Source organism: Acipenser ruthenus, chromosome 4 (assembly GCF_902713425.1).
Source record: "Acipenser ruthenus chromosome 4, fAciRut3.2 maternal haplotype, whole genome shotgun sequence".
Taxonomy (NCBI): Eukaryota; Metazoa; Chordata; class Actinopteri; order Acipenseriformes; family Acipenseridae; genus Acipenser; species Acipenser ruthenus.
In genome coordinates this window covers 13,910,949-13,938,068 of record NC_081192.1, presented here as the reverse complement: position 1 = coordinate 13,938,068, position 27,120 = coordinate 13,910,949, and the positions used below count along the sequence as shown (strand labels likewise).

General features: G+C 35.6%; 2 protein-coding genes and 1 long non-coding RNA gene across 7 annotated transcripts in view; 1 reads left to right on the top strand and 2 right to left on the bottom strand.

The window, feature by feature from the left end:
• Nucleotides 1-16,812, bottom strand: part of LOC117400628 (ankyrin repeat domain-containing protein 12-like) — an 88,176-nt gene extending 71,364 nt beyond the window's left edge. For all 4 annotated transcript variants that reach the window (XM_059022042.1, XM_034000837.3, XM_034000840.3 and 1 more), the window contains exon 1: nucleotides 14,952-16,812. Coding sequence is in view for 1 of the 4 variants with exons in the window: in XM_059022043.1 (XP_058878026.1) it covers nucleotides 14,952-14,984 (33 nt within the window). In the remaining 3 variants the exon portion in view is untranslated. The remainder of the gene's footprint in view (nucleotides 1-14,951) is intronic.
• Nucleotides 16,813-16,907: 95 nt separating this feature from the next.
• LOC131736822 (uncharacterized) lies at nucleotides 16,908-18,133 on the top strand. The gene is made up of 2 exons (XR_009328404.1): nucleotides 16,908-17,386; nucleotides 17,630-18,133. It is a non-coding gene; the product is annotated as an uncharacterized LOC131736822 (long non-coding RNA).
• Nucleotides 18,134-18,983: 850 nt separating this feature from the next.
• LOC117400508 (NADH dehydrogenase [ubiquinone] flavoprotein 2, mitochondrial-like) overlaps nucleotides 18,984-27,120 on the bottom strand; it is a 29,858-nt gene continuing 21,721 nt past the window's right edge. For both annotated transcript variants that reach the window (XM_034000579.3, XM_034000580.3), the window contains 4 exons: nucleotides 22,819-22,987; nucleotides 20,484-20,593; nucleotides 20,025-20,101; nucleotides 18,984-19,215 (listed from right to left, as the gene is read on the bottom strand). In XM_034000579.3, coding sequence (XP_033856470.1) covers nucleotides 19,122-19,215; nucleotides 20,025-20,101; nucleotides 20,484-20,593; nucleotides 22,819-22,987 — 450 coding nt within the window. In that variant the 3' untranslated portion in view covers nucleotides 18,984-19,121. The remainder of the gene's footprint in view (nucleotides 19,216-20,024; nucleotides 20,102-20,483; nucleotides 20,594-22,818; nucleotides 22,988-27,120) is intronic.

Genomic DNA, 27,120 nt, shown 5'->3' with positions numbered 1-27,120 from the left:
CCTAAATTAGTAATCCAAGGGTTATCTTAATGCTGAAAGTTACTTAGTGTTGAAAGAGTTAATCACCTTTGACACAATGTTCTTCCTGTTGCTGTTCCATTATTTATGCCACTACTCTTGTGATAAAACTCAGCCAGTGTCATCATTTTACAGTAAAAAAAGCAATAAACAATTGTGCCTTTCAAAAACCACAGTACTTCTGATTACCACCACCCCTGAATATGCGCTGCAGCTGTTTTTAGCAATTTAAAATAAATGCAGCGTCGTTATTTCAAAGTAATACGGTAAATGCATTTCATGCAATAATTAAACCACATCTGAATTATTCTGAAATGAATCAACAACTGTTCAAATACAGGGATCGAAATGAACGATGGCCCGGCACCACTTTCCCTTTAAACATTTGTCAAGATTTCCAAATTTGTCCTTTAAAATGTTTGACACCAACAGGTAACACTTAAAACCGCAACCATTTTTTTTTTTTTTTTTTTTTTAAGTGTTAATTGCAAGATGAGATTTCATGCCTTGTCGATTATTTTCAATCAGTGCATTTTTTTCAGTATTAATCAGAACGGGTCTTTTGACAGTCTGAATTAGATCAGGTCTCCGCCCATTTTACACATTTTTCTCTGCACATGACGTAATATACGATTTCCACAAAAAAAGTTTTTTTTGTTTTAGTTTTTTTTTTTTATAAATTTAGTCATTGCCAATTAGTTTTTATTATTTTCTCCCCAATTTGAAATGCCCAATTATTTTTAGGCTCAGCTCACCGTTACCACCCCTGCGCTGACTCGGGAGGGGCGAAGATGAACACACGCTGTCCTCCGAAGCGTGTGCCATCAGCCACCCGCTTCTTTACACTCTGCAGACTCACCGTGCAGCCACCTCAGAGCTACAGCGTCGGAGGACAACGCAGCTCTGGGCAGCTTACAGGCAAGCCCGCAGGCGCCCGGCTAGACTCCAGGGGTCGCTGGTGCGCGGTGAGCCGTGGAAAAATAAAAGGTGCAACAACTAAACTAAAATAATACAGAAAGGAAGAATTAACTAAACTAAACAGTACAAAAAAGGACACAAACAATGACACCCCACTCCCGCTGGTTGATCAGCGATCCAACACAATCTATGGGAGATTCCCTTAAGATGAAGGTTAGTCTTAACAGGGGTATCGTTAGTAACACAAATATTTACTTTCGTTAATATTTGATAATCAAAGCATCGTTAAATCAGTCTCATATATATAGTTTTGGTTCAGAAGGCAATTCTCACTCTTACGAGATAAAGACACTCTTGCGTCCAGACAACCTATCGAGAATTATCTATTATCAAGCCAGCTAAATTTGGATTCTAGCCTTAAACGTAGAATAATAATTGCCTTATGAAACTCACATCAATTTGTATAAATCACATACAAACAAATACTATAGTGTTCAACTCAAAGCATGAATTGAAAGCAATAATACTTGTCTTACATTCCACTTAAAACAAAACATTAATTTTACTTTAAGGTCTGCTTATTCTCGAGTTCATAAAAGGATTAAAACACTACTCATTGAATACTTAACGGACGTGCACTGCCTCATCCAGCTGATCCGTGTCTTCAACAATACAGACGCTCAAAGGCTCTCCTGCTGGCAAGGACAGGTCCAGGTTCCGGGGGTCTGCCTTCCTCGCGTTTCGTCTAAACCTCAGGGTACGAAAGAAATGTCTTTGCAAAGAACAACTCTTTCTCCGGTGATCAATCGGGGCTAAGTTAGAGATTTGATTACAAGTACTTTTATGATTTTAGACGTCTTACGCAGCGGACTCCCACACCAAGGCAAACACTAGAATAGTTATTTTGTATTAGAGTGTCTGAAAACGGTATCTCTGTTCCAGCTGGTTGCAGGCTGGATCTCCAGATTGTCACAGTTCAAAGACTGGGTTGTGTATTAGAACCATGGATTTCGTGTCGGGAGCGCTGTTTGAGTGTCGCGCTCATACTTTGGTAATGTTCTCTTTACCCCTGTGATTGGATATCTTGGGTATTTTGGGCAGTGCCTGAGTCCACGTGGAGTGTTATTCATTGGTTGTTCTCGTTCGGATGCAACCCCTTGTTCTCCATTGGTCCGCTATTCTGCCACCCGTCGGCTGGATTTATGTGATGGACTGGTTCCTGTCTTAGATGTCAAAGCACCCAGAACTGTCTGGGTTGCGGCGCCGAAAGAGTCATTCAGCGATCATGAAGATAAGCCATTTGTTCAGCAGTTAGTTTATGACTCTTTTTAAAAGCATTCTTTGTCAGTGGGGGAGTTTGTGACCAGAAACCAAGAAGACACAGAGAATGGTTTAAGATTCCCCTCTGTATATTTAAATTCTGTTACTTTCATACACATAATGATATTATGACCCCCTCTGACGCTACACTGGCTATACTCTTCCAGAAAAGACTTTGCATACAAGTTCCTGCCCATGGTATATAACAAAGAACGCAAGAAGTGAGCTGATGAATTGTGGGGGAAAAGTGTGTGCCTTGCTTTGGACGGATGGTTCAATGTTCACAATGAGCCGATTATGTGTGTTACTGTGACGACAGATGATGGTCAAATGTACTTGGTAGATACAGTAGACACTTCTGGAAAATCATACAATGCTGAATACCTTGAAGAATTTGCTGTATATTCAATCGAAATGGTAGAAGAGGAGTTCAGCTGCCATTTTGGGATAAAGTGTTGTGACGGATTATCTGCATTATCGTGACAGATATAGGGTTACTGATTTTTCCACGATCGCGGAATCACGGACGGAATCGCAGAATTAGGCACTGGGAACGGAATTGGCATTTTGGGAATGGAATTCTGCATTGCAACTGCACCTTTTAAATAAATAAATAAATAAATAAAAACGCTGTTATTCTTCTATAAAAAAATTATGGATTTTTGAAAACTGATCTACCCAGAAGCCCAGCGATGACACTTGTATAAAACGTTTTGTTGTTTATTTGGATCTTTGGATAACGAGAAGACAGGTGGTTTTGTGGGAGTTACGTTGATGGACTGTCTGCCTGTTGCGGTGCTGCCTGTTTGCTCTGTGAGTCGAGTTTAAAAAAAGCAACTAGCTGTTTTGTGAGAGTTCTGTTCTGTGGAATAATTTCGGAGTTGTATATACAGAAAAGTGAAAAGTACCTGAAAAAAATGATCGACACCCCCCCACCCCCCGGGTTAAAAAAAACTTAATTGAATTTATGTATTCATTTATTTAGTTATCATCACAAATCCGTTACTCCATCACCCGCTCAATTTATCATTAACTCCTTAATAATACTACATACTCAAGAGTGATTTTTAGTTTTTTTACTCGTGTTGCTATAACATGGCTCTCTCTAGTCTAGCTACTGTAGTAAGAACAGAAAATTGTAAAAATTGTAGATTCAACAATGAGTGGAACAATAATTACTTAATTATTTTACCAACTGTACCGAACACAAAGCCAATGTATTCATTGTGCAATGAATGTGTCAGTAGTTAAGGAATATAATACGAAATGGCATTCTGAAACCAAACAAGGAGCTTTTGGAAATACGTATCCAGAGGGCACAGTAGTTAGAAGCACGGATCTCTTCTTTACAGTTATACTATTAATATGTCACATACATTTTAAAATGTTTGTAATGATAGTCCGTTAAATTCTCACACTCTTCTATTATTAAAGTACTATTCATATGGCGAAATGTGTAAGTCTTGTTCAATATATGAACATTAAGTTATATAATATTTATTATTGCTTAAAAATGTGGAGAGTAAAATACTGTGGCCTGCCTACTCCTAGCTTTTTTCCCCAAACTGGCCCCCTTAAATATTTGGAGATGGCCAGTGTGAAGGCGCAAGTTGTTCATGTGGTGAAGTACTTCAGAAACAATCACTGCTTCAGCTCAATACCCCAAGGACAATGGACAGTGCCTTTTCATGCCACAGGACAGGCTGGCTTACTTGCTTGCTGGGAGCCACTCACAGTCAACACAAACAAAACAGCTTAATGCATTTAATACATTGTTGTCTGCAATTACTGTGTGTTGCTTACGTGAATGCTTTTGCACTGACAGTCCCACACAATCCCTCTGTAGTTAAGGTCAAACGCAACCACTCTCAACCCCGGTTTCAGAAACTGTTGATGGGCTGCATTCGGGTCTAAAGCCCAGGGCTTCAAATTACTCTCTGCCGCCAACCAGATCAAAATTGTGTGATTTAGAAAAAAAAAAAAAAAAAAAAAAATACAGGAGACAAACTACTTTTAAAAAACGTAATGTATGACTAACAAATTTTCCCAAACGAGATTTAAAATTGTTGGCAATTATCTCGTTTTTTAATAAAATGCGAATTTTAATGTGACTGATGCAACTTCCCTTATCGGTTTTGAAGCAGCTGGAAGTGACTTAACACAGGGAGAAGGTGTACAAACGAATACATACATTTTGATAGAGACAGGTCACTTTTTAATTTTAAAATGCCTCATATTTGTGTTGTAGCTGGTTGTTCCAACCAGGCAAACAAAAAACTAAATATTAGTATACATAATAACCCCCCCCCAAAAGACAAAAAAATGCAACGTATATGGGAGAAACAAATTAAAAAAACCTGAGGAAAGTGGTGTATGTCGACATGGAAGTATACCTATGTAGTGCGCATTTTCAGCTGAAATGTTTTGAAGAGAGCCCAATTATGGGCATTGGTGTGAAAAGAATAAAGATTTTAAAACCTACCGCGGTTCCAACTATTTTTAATAAAAAAAAAGCTACTGTAGTTTTACTAAGTTTTCCATTAAATCTACTACTAGCAATTTGTTTTTAGTTGTTTTTTTTCAGGTCTTTATAAGCACAATGTGCAATATAATGATGTAATATATAAATCTGGTAATATAAAAACAACTGTTTAGAGTTTTGTGCGGCAGTTTCAGTTTCTAAACCGGTTACTAAGCAACCCGGCTCAGAGATTTTAGTATGTCAATGCCACAATAAACTGTCAGTGAAATACAGTAGAACCATTAATAAAAAAAATAAATAAAAAAAAACACATGGTATTCAAATAATATTTCCGGGTATTATTTGATTAATTGTAGCGGGATTAAACATAATTTGGTAAAAAATGAATGTGATTATATGTTCAAGTGAGACCTGTTAATATTATTTTTTATGTTTTTTAAAAGTCAAATTCCTGTCATAGGCTCTTTAAATTTGTACTATTCCATTTACTTTCTGAGGGTGTTAAACCAATTTATTATTTAAAAAGCCATATATGTAAGTGGTCTGTAGCTCTTACAGTAACCACCAGCTGAAATTGCAGCAAATTTCAGTTTTAAAAGATGCTGAGTGACCCGACCCGCTTTGATCTTAATGCATAAATACAGTTAATTTAAGTTTTAAGAATGAGATGAGGCAAAAAAAGTTCCAACCTGTGCGTTTTTAGGAAATTCATCGTAAGAATGCCTAGGCCACCAATCACTAACATGTCCCAATGCATTTAAAAAAAAAGTTAATGTTTTTATTGTTTATACATTTGGGATAAAGTTATTAAAAAGTGTGAACTACACTACAACTGTCTTCCAGTTGCTTAAGCCACATTGATGTGGCACAGAAAATACTTTAAATGAGAGCTTGTGAGTTACTACTGTATTACCAGGAAATGGCAGTAGTAGCATCACTTAATATTTATACACTATATGCTTCAATGTTTCATTTAGCCTAAATGTATTGCAATATTTTATAATATATTATATTATAGTAATGGTTTTGAAAGAAATTAATTCGTCCATTGTGAAGCAATCTAGAAAATCTTCCAAGATGGATTCCAGACATCCATATTGGATGCGTGGTCGAAATCATGGTTACTCAACAAATTCCCTACAGTGGGTTGAACACTCCAATTCAATACAGTCCCAGACATACAGCGCCAACCACTACATCAAGCATCTCCAAACACCTTTCTATTTTGTAGTTTGGATTGGGGGTGTTTCTATCTTGGAAGGAAAAATTCCCAAGAAATAGCAGAGATGTTCAGAAAAATAATAGTAAAAAAGTATTTTATGTTTCCTAAATATTTCAAAATCATGTGTTTAGCAGAAGCAGTGCCAATGACTTCTAGAATACAGACTGGAGATGGATGGACTAACCATACTGACATGTTAAACCTTGTGAGTTATCCATTGTTTCTTTGGTTTGTTTTTTACAATCAAATCTAGCCACTATATACAGTATACCTCCGAAGAGCCATGCATCTCCAGATTATGGGCGTGCCCTCATAGTGATCTCTATGGAAAGCCACCTGGGACAAAAAAGCGTTGTGCTGCACGAGCCAGAAACTCATGGGACAAAGAAAAAAAAAAAAGCAACCACATCATTCTGAAATGCCTCTCTTAAACAGTACCCAACTTCCTGAAAATGTTATGTAGTGATTTTTATATAGACTGTATATACTGTATTATCAAGGCTCAAAGTTAATGTATATTTGGTAACATGTTGCTACCCAAAACTCTTAATTTGCTAGTTTTTTTATGCAGTAGCATTTTTCTGATACCTTATGCTGCAGTATATGACCGACCCTTAATGAACACGTACATAATTATCAGTATTGTTTTTTTTTTTGTTTGTTTTTTTTAACACATACATTATTAGTATCTTTCATAAAGCGGGAAATCATTGCTAATAGATCTTCCTGATAGATGACTGAGGTTTGTACCGCCCCATGTAGATACGCACGAGGCCCACAATGCAAATCGTACTGGACAGTGCAGTACAAATACCTCCAGTACTACAGAACAACGTGGACACAATTTAACAGGTATGACGTTTATTTTATAGACCAAAAGTTAAATTAAATAAACTTAAAAATATTACTGTTTTATAAGATAACAGACAATGACCTAACAGAATATTACGTTTATTGAGTGTCATGGAGATTATTTTGTTATAATGTTAACCCTGGTTTCACTCACACTAAAAATGAACACATAATAGGTAGATAATTATTACTTTAATCAAACTTCTTCTGACTACGAAAAAAAAAAAAAAACAGGAGCAAACAGCTAACTATAACGTTACCATGATCCAAGTAACGTCTTCCTTGTTTTAGCAGTACAAATAATAGAAGGAATACAATGAGGTGCATTCATTTAGCTGTTTTCTTTTTATAATAGATTATCACTACCTTGCGTACTTCTCCTGTTTAACTAGTGAAACGTATGCTTTAACACAAAATGTATATATATATATATATATATATATATATATGGGTTGGGAGATATATCCATCCTGATTGGCTGACAGGCATCCCAAGCCTACAACCAACAGGTAAAAACAAGTTCCAGCAACTAAAACTTTTTACAAACATATATTATTGCGATGAGCACTTAAAAAAAAAAAAAATTGAATTGGCCGCCATTTTCCCCCCAATAAAAACATAATAATAATAATAATAATAATAATAATAATAATAATAATAATAATAATAATAATAATAATAATAATAATAATAACACATTGTCAGACTTCCTCCATGTCAATTTGAACTTGTTTGGTGATTCCAAAGTCCACACATTCCTGGAGGATTTAGACCGCAACAATCTTTTAAATGTAGCGGTGCCATGCTGGAATTAGCTCTCGTTTTCAAAACAGCTCAGTTGTGATTGTAACCTTATAATTTATAAGGTCATACAATGCAGGTTTCAAGGATAATTTTGTACCACTTAAATTGTACCGATGAAACATAACCTGGTTAACTGTACTGATAGCATATCAAAGGCTTAGATGACAGATATGGTTGCATTCTTGTAGAACTTAAGGATAAAACAAAATATATTTTTCGACAAGAAATTGCATTAGTTCCATTACTTAGTTGAGTTGGTTTCAGTAAATACTTTCTGATTTAAATATAGGCCTACTATGTGATAGTTTGGGTTATTCAGTTTATTTAAAACAGTTGGTAGGTGTTTATTTTTTAAATTATGTTTATATATAATTATTAGTCGAATAAACCGCTAACGAATAAGACCATTTTGCTACCTACTTTCCAGGCAGGTAGCAAATCTTCACTACTGCCTTAAAAAGTTAACTTCTAGCCCTGATATGTATTTTTTTGTTGCGACTTTCTGTTATGTGGAATGTAATAAACGAGAAGCAAAACGGTGAGTTTTTTTCACCTTCATTTTACCACGCCATTTCCAAGTTAGTTATTATTTAAAGTTTAAATTTCAGTTTTCGTTTGCTTGTTCAGCTTATTAGTTTATGAAAACGTGTCTATGGCCACTGTTTACTGTGAAGAAACGGTAATGGCAAGGAATGAAAATAAAGAAAATGCAGTGTCAACTTTATGTACTACCTATTTCGGGAATAAACAAAACAACGTTTAACTTAAACTGCTATTTGGCGTCCTTTGTTTTGTAGTGAATTCACTGGGATAAAGTACGTTTTTATGCAAAAATGATGTTCCTTTTATTCTCGGCCTTGTTTTACTGTTCTATGTGTTCTTTCTTTTGTTTTTCTTGCATTCTTTTATTAATATTTGTCAGTGTTTTTATTCATGTGAAGCGCTTTGCGGCAATTTTTATTGTGAAAGGCACTGTATTAAAAATAAAGATTATTTTTATTATTATTATCTCTGTCACGACTTCTCCTACTTCACAGTGACCACATTGCCTCTTGTCTCTGTGGTGGTCGGCTTTTGGGTTGCTGTGGTTTAAATTAACCCAGTATTTTAGTGCCACAATACCCTAATCTATATCTGTGATACAGTAAGGACAAGCGACCATGGTAACTACAGAATAAGCTTCAGGGCAGTACCTGTAGAACGGGGCAGACCCCAGAGGCACTGACAAGAACAGTGAGTAACACTGTACATTTATCCACCGCAACACATGACCTAATAAAAGTTATCATTCAGTCTTTCAGGAGAAAAAAAAATATTGACTCACAAAATGAGTTTACTGTTCCCCACATCTGTTGGTTTTTGAGCTACAGTACTACACAGGGTTTTCCCTGGCTTGTATAGTTTTGTAATCACTAGTGACTATTCCTTTCAATAAACTTTAGTCACTGGTGAAATTCAGTAGTCACTACTGGTACAAAACTCCACAGACCACAAGGGGTGTTATGTATCCTGTTTTTTTCCACCTGTACCTTAAATTACCATAATATAGATATATTGTATATACACTTGTGTAATAAATTACTCATGCACCATAACAATGTATCTTGCGTCCCTGTTTGTTTTGCCATATAACATGGCAATACAACACATAACATTGCACTAAAACAGAAAGATTCCAGTATAATATGTATAGCCTACCAACTGCTTTTCATATAAAAAATATATCCTATTCATTTCAGGTTTTCTTTCTCTAAACAAATAATGTATAGTGCAATATATTACAGTTGTTACAAGGCAGTGACTAAAATCTTATTTAAAAAATATAAGTGTGTGGGGTGACATGGTGAGGAGGAGGAGGAGGAGGAGGAGGGGTATTGGAACTCCATTTATCCGCGTGCTTGGGGGGGACATAGGTCCACGGATAAATGAGGTGTCATTGCGTGTGACTATACTGGACATACTGGAGATGTATGCAATACAATATATTACAAAGACAGAAGAATGTTTTAAAATGAGTTTACTTTGACAGTGTTACTCCTAGCAAAATCTAAATGTGATACACCTCCAACCCCATTTCCCTAGCTTTTTCTGTTACCCAAATAAATAAATAAATAACAAAACTACAAAGCTGCAAGATCATAAGACATTTTATGACGGGATAAGCTATTCAGCCCATCAGAGCTCACAATTTTCCTATAAACTAAGTCGTCTGTCTAGCAGTTAGAAATATCACAAGGTATTCGCTCATTTATTCCATGCATTAATATTAAATAATGGTAGCAAAGTGTTGCTGGTTCTACTGTATATGTTTACAGTATCCTTGGAAACTGCTACTTTTATAATATAAAACAGCATATGATCGATTCCTTAGTGGTTACTGTACATCAAGGACACATTATTGCATTCTGTGTATCAGTTATATCACGAGAATGTCTGCAACAGTTCTGTGTGATTAATTCTTGTGTTACATTTAAGTTATCAGTCCAACAAGGTCTGCTCTGTTTTTTTTCTCTTCCCTTAATTATATATTTTTTTTAAACTAAAATGTTTTTTCACACATTTTCTTTTTCATAACTTTGCTTTAGTGGATAAAGTATTCTTTTTTGTTTCATTATTTATTCTGTACAGGGAGGTATCATGTGATGATGACACCATCGCACCAAGTATAAAACTTAAACAAGACACCCTATACAAACCAATAACCTATCCTTAATTTAGCAATTCATTCACTTCATTTGTAATGAAATCGGCGAATGAGCACACAGTCTACATAATGGGAGATACAGCAGAAATAGCAGTGTGATGATACATTGTTCGACAAAAAATGGGAAAACAATTACATTTTGCATTATGTTTTTCTAATAAAACCATGTAGTGTTAAACAGATCTGAAATAGAGGTATTTTGTGTGACCTTAGAATTGAGTGTTAAAAGTGCCCAACTTACAGTAAAGTGTGACAGAATCAATTATGAATTTGTCAGTAAACAGATTCACTTGTAATGTGCGCACTGGATCAGCACTCCAAGTATAAAAATGACAGCTTGCCATGTCAGTTCCTGAGGTTTTTTGGACAGGCACACAAAAAAGTACAGTAAAGGTTTCATCTTTAAAAAAAAAATTTAAAAAAATAAACTTCTTGAACAGTAACCTAAAATGAAAGATGACAGGGAGAAACACGGAATACAGTCACATCTGAAGATAGTATGAGCCACAAGTAGCCCCTAATAGGGTTGGCTGCGCTCCAGCTTTGCTAGCTCTGGCTCTGGAGTGGCTCCGGTAGCTCGGCTCCAGCTCCAGACTGGCTCCAGCTCCAGACGCTCCAGCTCCAGACTGGCTCCAGAGCTATGGAGACCCCCTGCTCCAGCTCCAGACTGGCTCCACAGCTATAGAGACCCCCTGCTCCAGCTCCAGACTGGCTCCAGAGCTATGGAGACCCCCTGCTCCAGCTTCAGGCTAGCTCCAGCTCCGGTGCAGCCCCACACTGCTGCTCCAGCTCCAGCTGCTTTTAGCTGGCTCTGGCTCTGGCTCCAGAGCCACTAAAACCTCTAATCAACAATGTATGTTCCTGCCTATCCTAGTAACATTCTATTTAAGTTTTCTTTTAATTGTTCAAATCAGGTAAAATGTGTTTTTTAGAGACAAGAATGTGAAATCTTTGCTCTGTTCAAATCTTTGAAATCTATTTACTGTATTCCCTTGACTAACACGCTGATTCTCTCTTTTTGACTCACGACAGCAGTAGAACAGATAATCGGATTTGGATAATTTTTTAATTTTTTTTTTTTTTAATTAAACTGCTAGGTACAAACTTTTGATTGCTTACATATGTATATATAATATGCCTAATAAGTATAGGAGAGTTGTAACATTGATATCTGTAGTCTTTATTATTATTATTATTATTATTATTATTATTATTATTAATTTTTTATGGTAAATTCTCAATCTTGGTATAATAATAATATACAACGCAGTTAACTGTACAGTAAAATACATTTTAATAAGGAAAAAATATCTGTAATAATTGAGTGCTGGGACTAATATCCCAAAAAATATATTTTACATGTAGTCGAAGGGGTAAAAATGTCTGTCAGAAATGAGAAATACGCATCACAACCTGTTTTGCCCTGCACCGACTTACCACCTTGCCAGAAGGGTAATAGGAAAAAATAGCACTTCTGTTCTTGTGAAGATTAACACAGCCACTCTTGGTCCTCTAAATTCTGGCTGTCGATAAAATGAGTTCAGATTAGGCTGCACTCGCAACACTAGCTGCCAAATAGTGATCTCTACACACATGTAAAGTTGCAATGTCAGGGATTATTAAAAAATATGCATTGTCTCGTTATGTTTTTACCTGAAATGCAAGATTTTATTTGTAATAACGTTTTGCAAATTAACAACTACTCAAATACATGTATGAATCGTGAACAGATATCTGAACATGAACATACCATGTCTGTTCCAGCAGTATAATAAATATATGTTACATGGACAGAATCAGTGTTCTATAAAGTACATTATCTATACTTATTACTATAATATACATTATACATTTCATTTAGCAGTCAGTCTGCCCCACCCTACATTGTGAACATGATAACTGCCTTGATTTTGTACCGATCTTCACCAAGCTTTTATTTTATTATTACATCCCAGCCTCCTTTGTACGTTTCAGATTGCATTTGCCTATAACCTTTCACTCACTGTCCTCTTCTACGCAATTATAAGGACCCTCTCTATATGCCTGCACTGGTTTCATAAAAGGCAATGCCTGCAGATACCGGAATACATGATTCTAATTGATAATTTGACGACCCCTTATATCAACAGAAATATTATGTACATTAAAGTACTTCTTAATTTACATTTAGGTATTTTATATACTTTTTTTGTTCATTGAACTGAATAATTGAGGAAGATTTTTTTTAATGTGATGAAAGGCAGGAAATAGTGGAGCTGCTCTGAAACCTCAGCCCCAGCTCCATGCTCCGGAGCTCAGCTCAGAAAACTGGCAAGCTCCACTCCACTCTGGCTCCAGGACTCAGGAGCCAGAGCATGGCCAACCCAAGTCCCTAGTGACCAAATGTTCAAACAAAATCCTGAAAATGGTTAGTAAAGTAATATAAATGGATAGTAAAAGTAATATAAAATGCAAGTAAAGGGAAAATATAAAACGCCATTTCTTAATGTGTACTGTAAATAGCAGGGAAACTGAACAACATTTGTAATGAGTCTAAATAAAGGATCAAGGAATACTGCAGTGTACCAAATGAAGACACTGGGCTCAATTCACAAAACTTAACTCAAAAGTTATTTCGGTTTTCATATCTGTTTTCAAAAACAAAATATAGGCTACTTTACAACACTCTCCAGACATGTTGTATGACTGTGTAGAAAGCTTAAAGTCACCTACAAGAACCTGCTAATGACATATTACTGAGGAACAATTAATCATCACTATGTGCAGCAAAAAAGACCAAGTACAAGTCAAATTCTGACTGGCCTTTCCCACCACCATTTAACATTTGAAAACCAACTGATCACCCACACCTGTCCTAGACCACATATTCAAATCACTACGAATCCCACACAATATTTATTAATATCACTACCACCAACACATTTTATGTTTTTTATTTTATTTTTTTTACTGACAGCGAACAAACGTTATTATGCTTGAAATCTTTAACGCCGGTGTTTACTCTTGAGCAAAGGAAGCATTTGCAAAATAGTAGGAGCACAGCAAGTTACATAAGAGGTAACCAAAATGCATTTAGATTGTTCACCTTTAACTGTGACCTGAAATAACAAACAAAACCATTTTTAAAATCAAAGTTTTTTTTTTACAAACTTACACAGGTAACTACTATCTCAAGAATAGTTTCCCATTGTATTTTTTTTACCTTATACTTCATTTTAGTACTCTCTGATGCAAAGCCACCAATGTCAGCTTACTAACGATTAACGCATTCGCAGATGTCAGTTACCTAGGTTTTTTCTAGCGGGTTTGCGACAGGGCGTTTTGCTCCACTAGTTTAGGAACCACTACACTTACATTTTCTAGTGTAGCTACAAAATAATATCAAAGAACTTAACTGAAAACCCAGTGGACGGTGACTTTTTTTTTTGTACTTTTTGAAATGGAAACAAGCTAAACGCTGTTGACTCAAAGACAAAGAACATAATAGTTTAAATATTTGGTGCAGATTATATATATATATATATATATATATATATATATATATATATATATATATATATATATATATTACTTCTACTAGTAATATTTCAAGTTGTTTTCATTTGACAACTGAGTAAACAATATAATTAACTCTATATGCGCCTCAATCTTTTCACTGACATCACTAACACGGTCACTAGACAAAGCTCTCACGGTTTGTGTGCTCATACTAACCTATCTAGCTATCCACACACATAGACATACATACACATATATACACACACACATATATATATACATATATATATATATATATATATACATATATATACATATATATATATACATATATATACACATATATATATATATATATATATATATACATATATATATATATATATATATATATATATATATATATATATATATATATATATATATGAGAGAGATGCACACACACATACATATATGAGAGCAATACATTGAAATTCCTATATTTTTAAACCTGCTTTTCCTTTCTGCTATTTATTTTTATTTCACTGCAGTTTCCCTAAAAAAATAAATAAAGCCATTGTACGGTACTACATTTCAAAACGTGCAGTAGTAGTACACACCTCCTTATTTGACCCAGTCTTTGCTCAGTACAACATAAAACACTGTGACTGTGTAAACAACAGTGCTGGAAACAACCATTTCAGTACAACAATCTTTTTATGTTGAGTTTGGATGTGCCAGGTATCCAGGATCTGGGTCGGCTAACACAATGTCAATAGCGTCAAATGAGTGGAAAGCCCTGGCTTTGTGCTTCAAGCGTACTTCTTATTGTGCGCTGACACTCAGCCGCAGCCTGGCACTCCGACACTGAACACAGCCTGCTCTGTTGTCAGGCTCAGACACTGTCACTGTTGGACTCGCACTGCATCACAATCTTCGGGCTGATTTTTTTAATACCATCTGGACTACGTTTCGTACATCTTCTTCACAAACACGCTATAACCTGCGAATACATTTTCAATGCTCCACACACAGCAAAATCAAGATGTACAAACATTTTTAAAAAGCCACGCTGCAGATTATTCAGTTATTCCCCCACTACAGCTATATTTTGTACACCAAGAGGTAAATCAATCTGCTTAGTTTTCACTTACCAGTGTGAAGTGATTTGGATCCCGCGTATTCATTTACTGTATGTAGGATCATACACCTGGGCGCTTTAGTGGCAACAATAAATATCAATATCAATATTTAATATTAAAACGAACTCCTGATCAGTACGTCGTTTCCTTCCTGCTTAGATGGTTTTGAAAACATTCCCCCTCTGTGTCGTCTCTAACGAAAAAAAACAAGCGAATATCCAACCACCTCATCTATTGGCTGAAACGTTGTCATGTGCTTCAACTACCACGAAGGTCCTAAAAGATAACAAAAAAAAAATTGGCTACCGCCACAAAATGTATATACACTCCACCTCCCTTAATTCTGTCACTTTTATAAAATGAAAGCAAGTTGTTGCGTTAGGAAATTGTGGTTTTATAACGGCATTGGAATAGAACTAGGTTTAAATTTCAGTTGTCGAATTAGGTTAAAGAAAATCAAAGGTTTCGTTTTTCAGATGTTGCCTGGGGGTGCAAAGGGAGGATGGATGACGCTCTCTACCTGACGTCATCCTTTCCGCTTTCCCCTTCTGCAGCGACTGGAATATTCTCGAACGTGTTGGAGGGGAAATCAAGCGATATCGTGGAAAGCCGTGGGCGACCCGGACTGAAAAGGCGGTATATTGGACATGATAGTTTCAATGACTTGCTCCTAACATTATCTTTCGGTTAGCCAGGAATTTTTTTTATGCTGAGTCTTAGTTATTCATATTTTTTTTGCTGTTGTTTGTTTCAGTTCTGCGGGGTTTATGGCGCAGTGAGATTTATGTAAAGTACACTGTGCGGCTGCGTGCCAGTGAGTGTTTTGTTGCAGAGTTGGCGTGAGTCATACACAGGAGAAGGGCAGTGCGGGGGAGGGGAGACTAGACACAGCAGTTGAACTTGGAGGGAATGAATGGAATCGACAGCACTTAACGCTGGGGGCTTGTTTACAAAAGTCTGGCAGTTACTGGTTTTATAACGAGGAAGCGTAAAAGTAAGATTCATACTAAGTATTGTTGTTTGTACAACGTTTTTGGCGCGTATTTTGGTAAAGTTACTTTCTATGTTTTGGTAACGGGTGATGGTAATATAAAATTATACAAGTTACATTGCTACAGTAGTGTATCTATTTTATAACTTAAACATCTCCTACAATTTGAAATACATGCAAGAGTACAATTGGTTAATCACTTATACTGGATCAAAGATGGATAAGTATAGTGTGGTTCATAATATTTGCTAAACTACACGTTTATTTTACATAACTGTTAGTTACTTTAGAAAAACATAATTGAATAGCGGTCTTGATCACATTTAAATTATATTGGAGGCAAAGGCCACATCTGTCAAACAATTTTGTTGAAGGTCATAAGATCCTGAAGTGCGCATTACTGTTCTAGATAGCCTAGTACTAGCTGTGCCTCTGCATATATCAATTTCATGGATACTGTGTGTGTGTCTATCTATGTAGAGAGAGAGAGAGAGCGCGCATCAAAATAAACGTATCACATGTATTTGAGTATCAAAAGAAACGTATAACTTATTTGGATACAATTCACTAGATGTGATCGAAAAATGACAAATTCTGTTTTAGAGGAGGTGCAGTGACTTTTTATTGTGCTGATTAACAAATGACATCACGAAGATGCTGCAAAATGATCTGTCGATCTTGGGCAGGTGTTGTGATTTGGTCTCCCCAGTTCGTGGCCTGTCATTGACATAGTGTGTCTGATTATACCGTCTCGCCAGGTTTGAAATTGCTGGCTGTGAGCACCCAAGACGGCGAGCCACAGTATGCTGCCCTAGTCCAGCCTCCAACATGCCAATTGCACGATGGCGCTGCTCTCTTGACAGACGTGGCATATATATATATATATATATATATATATATATATATATATATATATATATATATATATATATATAAATATATATATATATATAAATATATATATATAATTTCTGTGATTTTCTTTATTGCTTTTATTCAAGCTTGCAATTAAACAGCTGAAATCACTCCATATCCAGTGTCTAATCAACTGTCTACCTAATTAGGTGATTAAGTGCATATGCTTTAGGCCTAGTCACTCAAGCGTGTCAAGGATGAATGATCAAGTGATTAAAAAGAAACCAAAAACATTTCGTCAATGCCCATCATTTTATATACCTTTTTTTTTTGATAAGTTTCTTTTGATGCTCGGTATAGGTAGATAGATAGATAGATAGATGATAGAATTTAAATATTAACACTTCTTGTTTAATGTAATAATGAAACCAAACAAGTAAAACTTCTATATAAGTTATCATCATAACCGTAAGCCCCCCCCCCCCCCCCCCATAAATGCCATTTAAAAAGGTGCTATTGTTTGTCCCAGGCATGCTAGACATTTATTTTGTGTTTTGGAAAATCATTGCCCTTTCCTAGATTATTTATTTATATATGTAAGGTTATAATTTTTTTGTGATGTATAAGTTTGGTTTCTATTGCTTGCTACAGTACCAGGCTGTATCAGGGGTCCAAAGACGAGTGATAAAACTAGAAAATATAAACTAGTATTTCTAAATGTGTATTTGGGTAAAATGATAAAACCTATACAAAATATTAGAAACAGCTAACAAAATAACAGCATTAAATCTTACTTAATGTATATTGCCATCACTTTACAAGTCTTACATTGCCCTAGATACAGATTATCATTTTTTTTTATTTTTTATAATTGTTAATGTTTTTCTAAGCTGTCAAATCGATCGGCTCATTATTATGCATATTACTTCAAAACGTGCAGAAACACATTTTGAGTTCAAAATTCCTCTTAAGAAAAGTTTAGGGCTGTAACGAAGGGTATATTTTGACCTTCGAAGGTTCGAAACACATTACAAACGAAAGTTCGAATCTTCAGTAGTACTAATTAGCATAATTTACTGGTGACTGTCACCATAGCTACTAGTTTATATTTGATTGGAAATCCAGTTATTATCTTACAGGTAATCCATACAGATGGTATAACATTCATATGTAGTTTAAAAATGTTATATAGAACAGTAATCATGTTTTCATAATTTAAATAAAAATATGCATTTGTGTACACAAAATTGATGCTGCAAAATTGATGCTGCTTGCGATATACAGGTATTGGGCGATAATGCAATTTCCTGTTATCGATTATCGGCTGAATAAAATAAAATGTATAACATTTCTTGTAACGTGTCTTGTTATTGCTATCCTGTTTACAAAATAAGTGTTTAAAAAAAAAAAATCCAGTTCATATAAGCTCTGAATTGCAAAAAATTTTAAAAATCTCAGCTGTTGAACAGTTTCACATTCCAAACACAGATCGCATGTTACTGTCACCTGGTTGGGATCTTCATATACAGTTCAGTTTTTGAAATAAAAATGATTAGTGTTATCGTATACTTTATGTTTCATACTTATTCTCCCATAACATTTCTCTTGCAATGTCTTGTCACTAGGTATTCAGTACCGGTGTTTTGGCGTAATACCTTCCTCCAGTGCACAGTGGCAGCGCCATAAAGAGGTGCTACGGATAACGATTTGGTAGTGCATTTTAATACTACAACTTTTGTTTAAGTAATAGGCATTATACAAATCAAAATATCGAATTTTCCATGTGAGTGACATAGAATGAGTGATTTATAGTATTTCGCACATTGTCAAGCGGTTTCTGTTAACAGAAAAAAGAAAACACCTTTGAATTCCTCGCTAGCGAACAAACCTTTTGAGCGCAGCCCTAGAAAAGTTTGATTCAAGATAAGTTATAGGCTAAAAACAACTACACAATCTCAATAGTAGTCGTTCCCCTCCACCTCCTTTTTTTTACAAGAACTATAACTACAAGGACATTGCATATTTTTTGTTTTTCCTCAATTACTACAATATAACATTTAGAAAAATGCACAATGTGGTAACACTGAAAGTGAGATCTGGTTTTACATTAGGATAACTTTACTGGAATTATTTTGTTAGCGCTATGTGCTTTAAGGGCCTTCACACTGGTCATTAACGCTTAATTAGAAAATACATGATCATAGGGGAAAAGTGTTTAATATATACACAGACAGCACGTTTGCACTTTAGTCTTTCATTGACATGTGATACACCATTAATGTCCAAGCCCACATTTAAAAGGTGTATTATTCATCTCAAATAGATCTTTAAAACAGTTAAAGGTCTGGTCGCACTCCAAAGCCAGGCCCAGTGGGTGGTTCTGTCAGGGAAGTCAGCCCGCCAGCCGGTTCACAGGAGAAACGACCATTCCTGAAAAATTAAGGGTCAATTTTAGTATGCTTTATGTAGGCTAAATCTCTGAAATTAACATGGATACTAACAATAACCCAGCATGCTTTTAGCATATTGCAGAAACCAAAAAAATGTGGCAACGGTCTGAATTTCTGTACCCTACTGTAGTTTGTTACAATCTTACATAAATAAAAAAAAACTGCATAGTAGGTCAGAGCAATATAGACTTAAAGGATACATAAGGACCTTTTTATTTTATTGTGTTACATGTTCCCATGTGTTGCTACAACTGTTTACATTAGGTGCGTGTATTTCCCATCACCCCCCTGCTCGTATTTCCCATCATCCTCCTGCTGACTGGTAAATCCATATGTTACATATGTGAGCAGGAGGATGATGGGAAGTGTAGTTCTGAGCGGTCCATGCAAGTACATGAGGCAGGGAATGCAATTTCAAAGTTTAAAACAGTGGTCAAAATGGTAAAAAAAAAAAATATGTAAAACAATACACACCTTACGTAAACAGTTGTAGCAACACATGGGAACATGTAACCCAATAAAATAAAAAGGTCCTTATGTACCCTTTAATCATCCATGCACAGAATTATCAAAAGCAGCTACCTTGATATACAGTTGCTTTATCAGGTGTAGTGTCAAGAAAAACCTGTGGGATTGAGCTCTTCCATATTGAATGGAAAACATTTGTCAAACCAAAGTGACTGGGATTGTCAGTCTGTGGTAACTTTGTGCAATGTGTATTAGCAGGACATTTGTATTGTTGCTGCATTCAACATCTACTAAAAGCAACTAATTACTTAGGATCCTTACCTTGGACCAGGTAATGGTACTTTTCCTGCCTTCAGATCATCAAGAATTTGTTCAATGTCCTGAGGTTTAAGATCCTCCTAGGGAGGGGTTGAAAAAATAGTTACAGTTACAGTTTTACTTTCTTGGACTGTAAAACACAGATTGTAGGTTTTGCCAAACTCTTCTATCTCGTTCACACACAAACACTTGCGCTTTGCCTGAACAAATCCAGAGATGACAGACATTGTGCTTGAAACCTCTTTCATTAATGAAACTTTAGTGCCAATATAATCTATAGTTCTTTCAATACTTTAAATAAAACTATTCAAACAGCTAGCATACCCTTTTCTCTTCTTCCATTCACATTTTCCAGTATCACTTCATATAGCACACTTATAATTCCTAGTGACTCAGATTAGTAGGATACTCGAAGGCATTTAAAAGCAGTACACAGTGTTGACTTTGAAATTCAGAACTTACATAATAGTTGTCATTGATTTGTACCATAGGAGCATTTACACAGGCACCTAAGCATTCCACTTCGACCAAGGTAAAAAGTTTGTCAGGTGTTGTTTCTCCAACTTTAATACCTATCGGTGCAAAAAAAAAAAAAAAAGTATTGTAGAGAACACAGGAAACACATGCATTTAATACAGTGAAAAATTTGCTTTCAGATGTACTCTGTGCTTTATAAATATATTTTAAAAACAATGTGTACAATGAAACTCAAATATTCTGTTTGAAAGCTGTATTGGTCTGTGCCGGCATCTATGCAGTGGTACAGTAGCTAAAGATCATAGAGATGCTGGGAACCAGTGAACGCCACTTCTGCAATGTACATAGCAGCACACCTCTTGTGTATTCCAATCAAATTGCAGGTTCAGTCACCGTTATGGGTCTGGAACCAACTCCCCAGTAATGTTGTTGAAGCTGACACCCTGGGATCCTTCAAGAAGCTGCTTGATGAGATTCTGGGATCAATAAGCTACTAACAACCAAACAAGCAAGATGGGCTGAATGGCCTCCTCTCGTTTGTAAACTTTCTTATGTTCTTATGGTGTGCTATGTGTCTGACACGAGTATGTTTGTTTGATGCACATTATTATTTACTGTTTCTTTGTAGTCTTGTAGTTTATGGACTAAAATATTTAAAAATAAAAATGTTTTTCAATGCTTGTATTTATATTATTTCTAGTAGTACACTGGTTTTTCATGGTAACTACACTATTTCAAGTTTGAAATGTTAAATAGAAATGCAATATAATTTGTAAAAATTTTAAGTCTGAAAAGGCAGATTTATAAAACAGATTTTAGTGTGGCGCAACCTCTAATAACACTATTTAGTGAATCCACCAACTAGTGAATGTATACATTTGTAAGTACAGTAAACATGTCACATGCTATTGATTTACCAGTGTTTTGGCAGAATATATAATCTTTCAAAATACATACAATAAGTTAAATCTGTGATGTGTTTAGTTTAAATCTTAAATTGTCAAGTATCAAATTATAACTATTATTAATGGGGCAAAATCATAATTTCTGCATCCCTAGTTAAAACTGCCTGTCACCTTGAGATCAGCAAACTACGTGATTTGCAGTACTGTTCTTCAGATACAAGCGCTACATATTCTGTAGTATACTACTGTACATAATGTCTACTGTAAAGTATATATCTTTTTTTATATAATTTTATTTTGTGTTGTGAACAATTAGTTTTGTTTGTGGACTGCCAGTGATCTGCCTTACACTTGTCCATGGGAAAATCAGAACAAAATCTAACCCTGGATAGACATTTTCTATTTTTTTGTATAGAATTATTAATAGTATTAGTATTGTTAGTCACCTCTACAATAAGGTATAGTATTGCAGTTAAGTAATTTAAAGATTATTATTTGTTTTTTTTTAATGATTAAGGCTATGATTTTGGCATTTTTAGTACATTTCACTGAAAGGTCACCAAATGTAGTTTTTTTTACCCAGTTTTCTCCCCAATTTAGAATCACCAATTGTGTTGTTATTAATCCCGGTTCACCGCTGCAACCCCCTGGCGACTTGGGGAAAAGGTGGCTGAAACACACGTCCTCCGAAACGTGTTCCTGCCAAGCCGTCATTTTTAGCACTGCGGATCCACAGCGAAGCCAATCAGACCTATAGTGCCGGAGGACAACACAGATCTGAATGGCTCCACTGCAGACCCGTAGGCGTCCTATCAGCCACAGGGGTCGATGGTGCACGGTGAACCATGGATTGCCTTGCTGACCTAAGCCCTCCCTACCCTGGCGTCGCTCGGCCAATTGTGTGCCGCCCCCTGGGAACCACCGGTCACAATCAGCAATGACATAGCCTGGATTCGATCCTGCAATCTCCACGCGGAGCGCCTCTACTGGATGCGCCACTGGGGAGCCCCTCAGCAGACTACTTGGATACACTGCATTGTAATTTATATTTTTGGAAGATGCAAGCCCACTTTTTTTCTTTCAAAATTAAATTAGCAAGTGCTGTATGTATATGAAGATCATAAGTGGGAGTTTATAGTAACATATGATCGGTGTTCATTTGCATGCTTGCTCTCTCAGCTACACAGCTACATGTAAATGCTGCATGCATACACAACCAGACAATTTACAGATATTCACAGATTTGTATTTTCTGTGCATGACAATGCATTTGATAAAAATAAAGTAAAGCGCATAATCAAATGTGTTTTTACATCCATTTCCAAGATTTTACTGACTATTAAAATTCACGATTTCTGTGATCACCGTGACAAAATTGTAGATTTAATGATGATTGAAAAACATTCCTTTCTTACCCAGTTTGTTTTTGATGGCTTCCAGGATGCTATCAGAGTTGCAAAGCATGCATGGTGTGGTTGTGCAGACCTGAATGTGGTACTTGCCCACTGGATGGCGATTAAACATTGTGTAAAATGTGGCTACTTCGTATACCCTCATGGATGGCATATCCAGTACTTCAGCTACCTAAAGAAACAAACAGATAAAGATATTACCAAATAACCACTATTCATGCAGCAACATTTCATTTTTTTTTTAAACGGGTAAGCAGTTAGTATTTCTTATGACCGAGTTGGGTCGGATAGGTTTTTACACCTTGTCTGCTTACCTGTAATTTAGTCTTCTAGCCACATGGTGTCAGTTTAGACAACATTAAGGTGCAATAATTAAATCATCATCCCATTTGACACTTGTATCGGAACGATACTGGTAAAAGGTCAGAAGTCCTGTTTGACCCGCCTGTCAATCATGGCGATGACACAAGGAGGTTGAGCGAGCGTGTATCGCGCAAACCTCTTTGATTGGTTGGGGGGCGGTCGATCCCATAAAAATGACGCTATTCTATTCCTTTGCTGCCCCCTTTCAGGATACAATACAGCGGATGCTCTGGCAGGAGAACTGGATTAAAAGCCAGGAGCCAATAGAGTATCAAGAAGGAAACCCAGACAAAAGTAACAGAGGAATAAGGCAACCACTATAAGTGGGAGATGTACCCACATTGGGATGGAGTTTAGTTAGCTTTGGGGAGCTGGGCAACCCCAGTGAGGGGAAAGGAGAGCGTCCGTGACACTCAAGCCTCATCGGTTAACGGAAGCTGTGAGACGCTGCATAGAGCAGCACTTTTGTTTGTAGTTTTGTTAATAGTATTTATTTTCTCTCTTGACTTTTGTTTGTATTTTATTTTGCAGCACCAGTGGGTGCTTAAACAAACTTGTACCACCCAAGCATACTTGCTGTTGTCGGTATAGGACTCCCCAAAATAAATCCTGTGCGCCTGTGTGGCACTCAAAGAGAACTGACTCCCGTGTCCATCAGTTAATCACCCACACAGTAACAGTGTAGACTCACTTACACCTATTTGAAATAGACTTAAACTAGGGGGAAAACTAGTTCACAAATATTTAATGCTGGTTCCAATTTCTAATCATTTTACTCTCACAATCACTACAACTAATCATTACTCATCCCCTAAGCATAAACATTTTAATGTTACACATGACAAGACAGGTAGTTAAAAAAAGAAACATCAATTACAATACATTAATAAATGACGAGACCTAAGGTGGAGTATCCATGTCACCAGAAGCCCGAGTTAAAATTACAGGCTTTTTATTGCACACTTTGGTGTACTTTGTTAGTTGTAGCCATTTACAATAGCTTGAAAGGTATCACATGACCATTTCCCTTCACTTGTTTTTTTATGCGTTTGTTTTGCCACTAAACTTTTTGTTTTTGTAAAGTCTGTTTGGTTATTGTAGTAAATTAAACTTTCACATTTGTGGTCACGTTAAATACAGGGGTGCCGATTTATATTCACACTGATTTTTCTTGATATGATTAAATGATTTGATTTTTTTTTTAAGTAAAATTTGATCTGTTAACATAAAATGAGCATGCACTGAATCATGTCTACCTTGATAATTAGAGAATAGTATTTATTATCACGTACTCTAGCAGCCTCAACTACCATTTTGTGTTTTTGTCCGGCCCGTCGGCAGCGGAGCGAAACAGAAGCTGAGCGAAGGCGGGTTATTAATCTTGATATCTCATCAGGGCGACGGCAAAATTCAGTCTGCTCCGGCCGGTTTAAAATCCAGTGGATTTTTGTCAACCAGAACATGTAGATCACTTAGTGTTCCTCAAGGAAAACTCAAAATACAAAATAATTATATGTTTTAAAAATAATCTGCATTTAGAGAACTTTTTTTTTTGTCAGATTCAGAACTTTTGAAAACCTTTCCAAGAACTGCAGGAGAATACGGTAACTCAGAGCTCTAGATAAGGTTTTGGTAATAATCTTGATAAATACTGTACAATCTTTAATGGTAATAGGATAGGCATTAAAAAGAGCCTTCCATTTTAACTGCAATGTTACTTTGAACTACTGTACAAGTAAGGTTTTTTATCGGCTCAATGCATTTTTTTTAGGAGGTATCAAGGGGTGCTCACATCAGACACGGATAAAATATTTTCAACTTTCGCCTCCCCGCGCGCCGTGACGTAAACTACCAGCAGCCAATCAGGAAACTAAGAGGCTCCTCTGCGAAGAAGAAATAAAAAAAATATTAAAAACATAAAATGGAGGAAAAGCTTGTGGTTATGATTTCATCTTCTTGTGGCAGCATTTTCCTGATTTTTAACAAACACGTCTCTGTTTTCATCAGTAACATTCTGAAATCTGGTCATCATTTTCATTAAACTGCCAGTATGTGTGTTGTGGTGAAGTCAGTGAAGATGCCCACACGACCTGTAAAGGGCTGTAAATGGCTACTACTGATTATAATAATAATAATAATAATAAAACAACTTGACAATTGTGTTGATTATGAAAATGTATTATTAATTTTAATATAAGACACTGATAAAATTAAAATACAAATGAAACTTTAAATGTGCACTTACCGTACTCAATCCTAGAAGAGCAGCAGAGTTCTGAGCAGTAGTACTGTACTAACATTCAATGCCGCCAACATATTTGCCAGAAACAGACAGTTTGGTGCTTTTACTGATTTTAAAATGTTTGTTTCGCTTCAACTGATCGCACAAGATACATGCGAGTCCATACTTATGAAGACGACATTTTGCAAACCAAAAGGTACGCACTGTGCATACGGCTGCAGACTCCAATGGCTAATGGCATAACTTTCTTTAAAATTTACATCCCTGTACGAGTAAAACTAGTTATAGGTTTTTATTACCATACATTTTAAAAATAAATAATTTCATAAAAATGTTACATAATGGATCTAAAATATAAATATATATATATATATATATATATATATATATATATATATATATATATATATATATATATATATATATATATATATATATACTGGCCCTATACAGTACCACAGTCCAATTTGTTTGTCCCAATTGTATTGCAACATTGTACACACAGGTCATTTATAATGTTAAATGTAATCTGAATTGAATCATTGTATGTGAGCTAATTATTTAAGATGCAATACTGCAATCTAAAATAAAAAATGGTATGGAAATACTGAACTACAGAGGCTTTTACAGCCAGATAAATTAAAAGCCCATTATAAATAGTAAATAATGTAAACTTTTAAACACTTCAAATGTGCATTAATCATTGACTTTTTAATTTAAAGTTAATTCCACTTGTGAGAAATTCTTAGCATGCATCCAGTAAATTATGCGATTTTCTTGTCTTTAACTTCTAATATGAAATTATAGAAAAATATACATCTTAGGTAGATAAACATATTTATTAGGGCTGTTTCGATTAACAGATTAATCAACAAAAGAGTTGATCAAGATTAATTTTTTTTTACAATTTAATCGTGCAGAATTTGATTTTTTTTTTTTGTGTAATTTTTGTGACACATGTATAATAATATTGTCTGGCATTAGGTCGGAGTACTCCATTTTTAATGCTCGAGTACTGTGCTGTGCGTCTCTTTTGACAGTGTTTGGTATTTATTTATTCAGCAACTTTATTATACATTTGAAAAATACCAACGTTACAGCTTTCAAACCACTGTATCAGAATAATGGTACTGTGTTTTACATGGTTGTGGTGGAAACGTTACTACCTGCCTTTCTAATTGTCTCTTTCAGATGCTAACAAAATGGCAGGTTTAAAAAAAAAAAAAAAAAAAAATGATTGCGATTGGTACTAATTGCGACCAGCATTTACGTCTCAAGTGGGGACGTCCAAAGATTAAACATGTTATTACATATAAAAGGTGAATAGTAGGCCTCAAGATAGTATGTGCTAAACATCAATGGCATAATGGTCATAATTGTCCCTAATTATTAGGTAATGCTTATTTTTTAAATTAGCTATTGTTAATTACTTAATTATTCTTTATTGCAGGTTAGTCTGTGAATTTCTCAAGGCCCTAGACAGAATGTATGCTGTGCTCAACTGCGCAGACCTATGCAGGTAGTTGCTTCACCAGCACTATGACATAACCAAGCTGGTCTGCTAGAATACTGCTCTGCAAGAACTGAACCAGATTTGTTTTCAGATTAATTCACATAAATATTCTGATCTTAAACAGGACTTCTAGTGACACATCAACAATGCAGAAATGATGCTCTACAGGGAGTCATTCAGCATGCAA